This window comes from Medicago truncatula, chromosome 6 (assembly GCF_003473485.1).
Source record: "Medicago truncatula cultivar Jemalong A17 chromosome 6, MtrunA17r5.0-ANR, whole genome shotgun sequence".
NCBI lineage: Eukaryota > Viridiplantae > Streptophyta > Magnoliopsida > Fabales > Fabaceae > Medicago > Medicago truncatula.
The window spans coordinates 1,486,486-1,496,704 of record NC_053047.1 but is presented as its reverse complement, the minus strand read 5'-3'; the positions used below and the strand labels follow the sequence as shown (position 1 = coordinate 1,496,704).

The window sequence follows — 10,219 nt, the reverse complement described above, 5'->3', positions numbered from 1 at the left end:
ACTAAGGACACAAGTTAACATGACCCTAAAAAATATTAAGAGAAATGCCAGCAACACACACTTTTCAACATACTCTCTTTGATTGTTTAAAAATTCACATGGGACCCACATGATTTGGTGGAACCCATGTGAATTTTAACCAATCAAAGATAGTGTGTTGAAAAATGTGTATTAAAATGTGTGTTGCTAGCATTCTTCAAATATTAAACGTTTAAATTGTACATAAAATTATGTGAAACAATATTTTGTTTAGGGACCTGGTGAGTATTAACATTAACATATCATATATATATATATATATATATATATATATATATTTTAAGGGAAAAAATATTATATCTTGAATATCTTTCAATTTATTTTGCTTTTGATTTGTTTTAATCTAATAAATTCATTATCCGTAGTAATTTATTTTGTGAGTGTCCTATTTCTTAAGCCCTATTCATTCATTCATATTGTGTTGGTGGTAGGACCCAACAAAGATCAAGTCCAAGAATTAAAGGCACAATTGGCCAGGGAGTTTGATATGAAGGACTTGGGTCCAGCAAACAAGATTTTAGGGATGCAAATTCATCGAGATAGAAAAGATAGGAATATTTGGCTTTCTCAAAGAAATTATTTCCGAAAAGTTTTGCGGCACTTCAACATGCAAGACTGTAAGCCAATATCTACCCCACTTCCTATCAATTATAAATTATCTTCCGGTATGAATCCTAGCAATGAAGCAGAGAGGATGGAAATGTCTCGAGTACCCTATGCATCAGCGGTGGGAAGCCTTATGTATGCCATGATATGTACAAGGTCAGACATTGCACAAGCAGTGGGAGCGGTTAGTCGATTTATGGCGGATCCTGGTAAAGAGCATTGGGATGCTGTTAAGAGAATCCTGAGATATATAAAAGGAACCTTAGATGTTGCATTATGTTTCAGAGGATTGGAATTTATCGTCAAAGGTTATGTTGATTCAGATTTTGCAGGTGATCTTGATAAAAGAAGATCTACTACTGGTTATGTGTTCACACTTGCAGGAGGAGCAGTAAGTTGGTTGTCAAAATTACAATTGTCGTAGCTCTCTCTACTACAGAAGCTGAATATATGGCAGCTACGCAAGCTTGCAAGGAAGCTATTTGGATACAAAGACTAATGGAAGAACTCGGGCACAGTCAACAACAAATTGTTGTGTATTGTGACAGTCAGAGTGCATTGCACATTGCAGGAAATCCAGTCTTTCATTCGAGAACAAAACACATAGATGTTCAATACCATTTTGTTCGAGAAGTAGTAGAGAAAAGGAGTGTTGATATGCAGAAAATTCACACCAAAGACAATTTAGCAGATGTTATGACAAAGTCAATCAATGCTGACAAATTTACATGGTGTCGATCCTCCTACGACATGATCGAAAGTTCACAAAAGTGACTTTAAGTGGGAGATTGTGAAGATGTAAAGTCACATTTAAGTTATGGAAATGGTCATCACCATAAAAACTTTTTTACTAAATAAATGGTGGTAGAGTTTTTACCGTAGGAATTGTATGGAAGAGAATAAGTTTCTCTAAAAACCTATAAATAGAATAGTAACTACTGCTATATAAATGGAGTCTAATATGTATTCATAATGCAATTTGCATAGAGAGAAATATACATAATAATACATTAAATAGTTTCAACTTTATTTTAGTTGCGATTATTGTTATTCTGATACCCAACATATTGAAATCACTCACTCTAGAGAACCCTAACTGTGTTCACGATTACAACAATTCTACTTGCGATGTCTTCTTTCAGTAATCTTCTTTGTTCCAGCATTCATATTCGAAAACCCTAACCCTATCTTCATTATAATTTTGGTTATAATTTGAATTTGCCAGCTCAATCGTTTTAGAACTTGATTTTTAGACACATACATGGCGGCATCATCAGTTGTGTCCACCACCAAGAGAAAACAAAACTCTTCGGACCCCTCGGCCTGTTTTCTTTGTTATCGATCGATCTGGTGCTAGAAATTCTGTATGGTCTCCCTGTGAAATCACTCTTGACACTCAAGTGTGTTTCCAAGCCCTTGAATTTCTTAATTTCTGATCCCAAATTTGCCAAAGGTCACCTTCGCTTGTTACACACCCGTCATAACCACCTCCTCGTATGCCCGTATTTTACTTTATTTAGGAAAAAGGAATTGTTTGGCTTTGATTTCCGACTTTCCTCTATTTTAAACAACTTCACTAGCACCATCTCGGAGAGGAAGCTCCACTTCCCTCTATACACGTGCTATAATGTTTCCTTGATCGACTCTTGCGATGGCATCATCTGTTTCAAAACGATTGAATATTATAACAGTCATGGTAATCTTGTAATATGGAACCCTTGTACGAGGAAATTCAAGGTATTGCCACTTTTGGAAAATCCACTTTCTCTTACAACTAAAACTTCATATAGTTTTGGGTATGATCAATTCACCAATAGTTACAAGGTAGTTGTCGTTTTTTGCTACCAACAGACTAGATGTTGCAAAACTCTAGTTAAGGTTCATACTTTAGGTAACAATTTTTGGAGAACGATTCAAGACTTCCCTTCTCAGCTCATGGGTCAACCCGAAGGGTATATGGCGAAATTTGTATGTGGTACCATTAATTGGGTCGTACTAGATCAAGAGAATGACTCTTCACGGGTCATTCTTTCTCTTAATTTAGGAAACGAGTCTTATCAAGAGATTTTACAGCCTGATTATGATTTAGATGAACCTCTGCGTAACTTTAGCTTGGGGGTTTCTAGGGATTACTTATGCATCCTTGCTCATACCAAATCTTTTTTGGATATTTGGGTTATGAAAGATTATGGAAATAAAGATTCTTGGTCTAAATTGTTTACTGCTCCGGTTGTGAAATTCCTTGATTATAATTATGGTTGTATCATGCTTGGCTATACAAGACTAGTCTATATTTTCGAAGAAGATGACCAAGTGGTCCTGGAATTCTATAATAAGATATGTGTTTACAATTACAAGGATGGTACTGTAAAGATTCCTGGGATTCAAGGCTTATTTTCTACGATGTTCAGCTCCAATGTCTACATTGAAAGTCTCGTATCGCCTTGACCTAGATGCTTTGCTATGCTATGTTGGCTCTCGAAGATTATATTCTCCGATCATGTGTCTTTTGTTATGTCATTTATTTTATGTTGGTTCTAATTTCTGATGTTCACTTTATAGTTCCATGTTAATTAATGGTCATTGTAATAATAACTTTATATTTTTCTTTTAAATTTTTATGTGCTCACTTTTATGATTCTCTTCCTTCAAAATCTAGTGATCATTTGTTGCTATATTTTTAAATGATCTTTTGTTGCTATAGTTTATATCAGAAACTCGATTCTAATTCTAGTAAAATATTGCTTTTAATTACGATAACGTCGAATCAAAATTCAAGTTCATAATTAAGATTTTGAAGTTTTCGTTAAGGACTTCCATGAGGCTTGAAGAGTGGATTTATGGTTTTTTGTAAGGAAGAATAAGTACTATATTATATGTATACAAATATAGTCATGTAAATCCACCTAGTGCACAGAGATTGCTTCTTTTCTCTACCTTAAAATTGGTAAAGGAATATGCCTCTTTTATTCTATTATAGCGACATATTAACACATATTAACTAGCAATTTCTGATTAAGAACTCAATCCATCTAACCACCGGCAAAAAACCAACTATACCCGTATTTTTTATAGCTTATAGATGATGGAGTAGTGCATCCTTGAATGATGTTATGATATTCACCCTTCAAAATGATATGACAAATTGACAGCAACATGCTTATGATAATTTTACGATATTTTACGACTTTTGAGCTTTGTAGGCATAGAAGCATGATAATCATTTATGATCCCAATATGCCTAATAACAGAAGGATAAATGATTGTCTGACCAATGAAAAATATCAAAGATTTGGATAGAGAAATGCCAAAGAATCTACTATTTTCTGGTATTTTCACATTAAAAAAAAAACTATTTGAGCATTGGGAAAATGAATGGTTAGTCATGTGATCTTAGTTTTGCTCAGTTTTTATGATCTGTTATTTGATCTTGATTGGGGTTCTTATCCTTCTGCCACTGCTTTTTTCACACTTAGAAAATAATTTGAAAAGTTATGGAAGTTACTTCTAAAAAATTGCATAAATAGAGTTTCATTGGGCATGTCAATTTGTTTACCGGTGTTTTTGGTAAACGCCAAGTCTAGCTTTGATTATTACAAGCATGATCAAACTAGAAATCTTAGAACATATTGTGAAATGTTTTTGTAGAAAATGTATGAATGTTCATCAAGTTCAGGTTGCTTTATGAACAAGATGAAGTTTTGTAAGAAAATAACTGTCTCTCGAAAGGGAAAAAACGCAGTAAATGCAAGTAAAAAGACTTAAAAGTTTAAAAACGTAGAAACTTAAAGAAAAGGTAAATTGCCTATTTTTCATATGAAAACTACTATTTATACTGTTGAAATTTTTGGGGCCCACCCCCTCAAAGACAAGCCAACATAAGACAACTAGGGGCAGATCGCATCACAATTTTAAGGTGGAATTACCAACCCACCCCCTCACATTCAGGGCGGGATTTCCAACACACCCCCTCACGCTCAGGCCCAGGCCCAATGGGCTTGAAGCGTGGCAATGCAGAATCCTGACAACACAACAATAGATCATGGATAGGCTCTGATACCATGTTGAAATTTTTGGGGCCTAACTCATCCTTACAAAACCGGCTTGTAAGGCGAGGAGTGTCTCCTCTTTATATACTCTGATCAAGCTTCCTATCTAACCGATGTGGGACTAATCCACCCCCTCAAAGACAAGCCAATATAAGGCAACTAGGGGCAGATCACATCACAATTTTAAGGTGGAATTACCAACCCACCACCCCCTCACATTCGGGGAGGGATTTCCAACATATACATAGCGGAAATGACTGGAAAAACTATCTGCCACGAACAACACTTCTTCCATCGAAAACCGCTTATCCCCCACGTCTTCACTAAGGAAACTGCTGCTTTTGAATTCAAATCTGTCTTCTTCGACAACAACTGCTTGGCTTTGATCAATTTACATCCTGACTCAGTTCTTGTCGAACTTCAAGGCTTATTTAACTCTTTCAAATGCTAATTCAAATCATGTCGAACTCCTCATGCTGAAGATAAAGACTTTAATTCCTAAAAGAACAAAACTCAACGTATGTTGACTGCATTAATTGAGTCTGTCGAAAGTACGTACTAATAATAATTACATAAATAAATGTTTTTTATGATATCTACAAATTTATATCCATCGTTCAAGAAAAAGTAATTCATTTCTTTTTAATTTCAATATCAACGATAGAAACAGTTTGATTATTTTATTATTAACTTAATGACTCGGAATATAAAATACATGTTTGATTACCCATATATAGGCCTCGTTTGGTTTGAGCTTATTTTGAGCTTATGAAAATAGCTTATGTAAATAAATAAGTTTTTATTTTAATTTATAAGCTCTTACTAACGAAAATGGTTTCTTCATAAACTGTTTTTCATAAACTACCTTAAAAACCTATAAATAATACATAAAAACTTATTTATTTGCATAAGCTATTTTATATAAGCTCTAAAATAAGCTAATTCAAACGGGGCAATAATTGGTTTTGGTAATTCTAAAAATTAATTTAATTTGTATAGTATATCCTATTTTATAATAATTTTGAAATTATATGTTAATGATATTGTATATAAAACGTAGAGATAAATATGATTCAAATTTTGATTATAATACAATGGATCTTCACTCTTTTTCATTGTCCTGTGTGCGTTAAATTTTCATGATACTATTAAAAATAAAAATAAAAAATATTAAGGGAGTGTAGTGTAGATTTTAATAATAGAGGGAAGGAGAGTGTAATTCAAGCTTCTTATAATACAATGAGTGTAATTTTTTCTAATATGTTTTGCTTAAGAAGGGAGATAAGTGTGTGTTTTGACATAAGAATGGAGGGTGGTGTAATTTAACTATTTCTAAGGGGAGGGAAGTGTATTTTACTTGATTTACTTTCATTCAAAGACACTAGGAGGACTCAAATCCGAGACTTCTAGAATTCAATGTTGGTCGTTTTACTACTAATACAAACTCTTGGATTTAAATAATTAAATATAATTCAAGGTCTATGAATTTACTTCTAAACCAAACTTTTGAAGTTAGATACTAAAAAATATTAAACGTTAAAATTGTGCAAAAAATTATATAAAACAATCAACTAATCATTTTGTTATGGGACTGAGTGAGTATTAATATATTATATATATATATATATATATATATATATATATATATATATATATATATATATATATATATATATAGATTATTTGAGCTGGTTTTTTCCTGTGTAATTTTACCCTTTATTTAAAGTATTTTATTTACTATTTTATCCTTTATATAATTTTACTTATTAATTAAAAAAAAATAGTTAAATCTCATTCAAATAGGAACAACCTCACTGTAATATGAGAAATATTACCTATAACATTGTATAACGATGATGTGCGATTTTAGGTTAGATTATTTATTATTTCGATTATGATCTTAAACAAATTTTTCTATAATAATGCTAATATTTTTTTTTGAAGGAATAATAATGCTAATATTGTTGATGTCATTGATAAGTGCTAGAAAGTTGTAATTTAAGTGATATATTTTAGGCACTTTTGTTACTTGTTTTGCAAGTTATTAAGGGAAAAGCCGAGAAATAAGTGATTATTGCCCTTTTACGCTTTATCTATCTTACTTCACCCATTTGTGCAGGATTCGAACTCAAGACATCAAGCAAAGAGAAGAAAATGGAGAAAAGTACAAAAAGGCAGAAAAGTGAGATCACTCGCCTCCAACTCGCCATGGCAAGCATCAAAGGCGAGCAATTCCAGAATGCAACAAAGATCACACGCCACCAACTCGCAATGGCGAGTGGAAGGCGAGCTTACTCGCCATGGCGAGTGGAATGACTCGCGAGGCGAGTGAAGGCGGTTTAGCCTCTTACAACTGACGTGGCACAAACCCAATGGCGAAGGAACCTCAACTCGCCATGGCGAATGAATGAGCTCGCGAGGCGAGTTGATGCAGAGTCAGAATTGTATAAATAGCCCACTCAACCATTTCATTGGGAGATAGTTTTTTTACTTAGTTTTTCTCTGAGTTTTTCACTTGTAATATTTCTAGAGAGAGAGATAGGGCTTGTTCTTCATAGAGTGAGAGTGATAGAGAGTGGATTCTTCATTCTTTGTTGAGAAATCACAAGTTGTAAATGAATCTTTCTCCTTCAATTCATTCTTGCAAGGCTTCCATGACAATGAGTAGCTAAATTTCCTTTGTTGGGATTAGAGGTACTTGATCTTAGCTTAACATGTAATCTTTTGATCTATAAATATATGGTTCTAGCATTTGATTTGATATTGATGTTATTCTTGCACTTTAATCTTTATCTTTGATTTAATTGTGATTGAGAAATACTTTTGAATCTAGGTTTAGAATAACCATCTATCAAAACATAGGTTCTAGACATGGAATCGATGTTTTGATAATCACTTTGTGTATCCAAACCTAAAGCTTTCTTAGCATTCAATAGATCGAGAAATCATCGATTGGACGATAAGATCGACTCTTGAATCATTCAATAGTTTGAGACATCGACGATTGAATGATACAATTGATTTCACAATATTGTTTGGACACGAATAGTGTTGTCGAGGGATACGTGATAATATCAAAGAAAAGCTAGAATCCATGTATGATCATTAGGTTACGTGCGACGCTTGATCAAGGAACTCTAATCCTAACAAGTTTCACGCCCTATTAATCTCAATTTTATCGTTTGCAAATGAGTTACTAAAACAAACAACCAATTATCTTTTTAACTTGGAATGGTATTTGGTGTCGAACGGTCCGCGATATCGCACTAGTCCCTGAGGAGACGATATAAATACTTACAATTGTTTGATGCAAAAATATTACATCAAAATGGCGAAAATACTTGGTTAAGTCTTCGGTAATCAATACACATCCCCATTTTGATGTAATATTTTTGCCGGGGATGTGTATTGATTACCGGGGATGGTCCGTTGGATTGTCCGTGGTAGTGGTTGTTTTAGAGTTGTTTATCTTTTTTGTACCACTTTTGTACTGACTTGTTTGTATCAGCTGTTTGGGTTTGAATATGTGGATTATTGTGTCAGGTCCTTCACCCCCCAAATCTTGTATTTCCCTTTCTTTTAAATTTAACTTTTGTTTTGCTTAAAATAAAAATTCATAAAAAATATTATTCATAATTACATGCGTTAGAGAATTAAAAAGAGTGGACAAACGGATATTTATTAAAATATTATATATATTTTTTTAAGGAAAAAAATATTATATTTTGAATATCTTCAATATTCGCTTTTGATTTGTTTTAATCTATAAATTCATTATCAGTAGTTTTATTTTGTGCGTGTCATGTTTCTTAAGCTCAATTCATTCATTCATATTGAAATCTCTCACTCTCGAGAACCTAATTGTGTTCACGATTCCAGCAATTCTCCTTGCCAAAGTAATATTTTGTGCCTAATAGGTTACAATTTATTTTAAAAACCCTAACCCTATCTTCATTATAATTTTGGTTATAATTTGAATTTGCCTTCTTAATCGTTTTAGTTCTTGTTTTTTTAAACAGAGACATGGCGGCATCTTCAGTTGTGTCCACCACCAAAACAAAACAAAACTTGTCGGACCCCCTCGGCCTGTTTTCTTTGTTATCACCAGATCTAGTGTTAGAAATTTTGTACGGTCTCCCTGTGAAATCACTCTTGACACTCAAGTGTGTTTCCAAGCCCTTGAATTCTTTAATTTCTGATCCTAAATTTTCCAAAGATCACCTTCGCTTGTCACAGACCCGCCATAACAACCTCCTCGTATGCCCGTATTTTAATTTCAAAGACCTTGAATTTGTCTTTGATTCCCGACTGCCCTCTATATTTAACAATTTCACTAGCACTATCTCGGAGACGAAGCTTTACTTCCCTATAGACAATTGCTATAATGTTTCCTTGGTTGACTCTTGCGATGGTATCATCTGTTTCAAAACGACTGACTATTATAACAGGCATGTTAGACTTGTAATATGGAACCCTTGTACTAGGAACTTCAAGGTATTGTCACTTTATGAAAATCCTCCTTCTCTTACGAGTAAAACTTCATATAGTTTTGGGTATGATCATTTCACAAATAGCTACAGGGTAGTTGTTGTTTTTTGCTACCAATTGAATAAATCTTGCAAAACTCTAGTTAAGGTTAGTACCTTAGGTAACGATTTTTGGAGAACAATTCCAGACTTCCCTTCTCAAATCATGGGTCAACCCGAAAGACATCCAGGAAAATTTGTAAGTGGCACCATTAATTGGGTCATACTGGATCGAGAGAATGACTCTTCACGGGTCATTCTTTCTCTTGATTTAGGAAACGAGTCTTATCAAGAGATTTTGCAGCCTAATTATGGTTTAGATGAACCTCTGCATAACTTTAGCTTGGGGGTTTATAGGGATTACTTATGCGTCCTTGCTCATACAAAATCTTTTTTGGATATTTGGGTTATGAAAGATTTTGGAAATAAAGAATCTTGGACTAAATTGTTTATTGTCCCGTTTGCTGAATTCCTTGATTATTATGGCTATTCAAGACTTGGCTATACAAGACTGCTTTATATTTCTGAGGAAGATGACCAAGTGGTCCTAGATTTCTATAATAAGATATATGTTTACAATTACAAGAATCGTATTTCAAAGATTCCTGAGATTCATGGTTTTACTAGGTTTACTTCTAATGTCTACGCAGAGAGTCTCATATCACCTTGACCTACATTATTTGCTGTGCTATGTTGGCTCTCGAAGATTCTCCTCTCAAGTGTTTTGTTATGTTGTTTATTTTATGTTGGTTCTAGTTTTTTGATGTTGACTTTCTAGTTCCATGTTAATTAATGTTCATTATAATAATAACTTTATATTTTTCTCTCAAGAGTTTCATGTGCTCATTTATATGATTCTCTTCCTTTAATTGTAGTGATCTTTTGTTGCTATATTTTAAATGACCTTGCTTATAGTTTCATTGGATCTTACTTGGTTGCTAGTTTATATCGAAAACTCAGTTCTAGTTTTGGTAAAATACTGCTTTTAATTAGGATAAC

General features: G+C 33.4%; 2 protein-coding genes across 2 annotated transcripts; both read left to right on the top strand.

The window, feature by feature from the left end:
• Positions 1-2,580: 2,580 nt before the first annotated feature.
• Positions 2,581-3,093, top strand: LOC120580951 (F-box/kelch-repeat protein At3g06240-like). Its single transcript, XM_039835306.1, has one exon. The coding sequence runs from the start codon at positions 2,581-2,583 to the stop codon at positions 3,091-3,093; it is 513 nt and encodes a 170-aa protein (XP_039691240.1).
• Positions 3,094-8,717: 5,624 nt separating this feature from the next.
• On the top strand, positions 8,718-9,890 carry LOC120580950 (F-box/kelch-repeat protein At3g23880). The gene has a single exon (XM_039835305.1). It carries the CDS (start codon positions 8,718-8,720, stop codon positions 9,888-9,890), a length of 1,173 nt encoding a protein of 390 aa, XP_039691239.1.
• Positions 9,891-10,219: the final 329 nt, after the last annotated feature.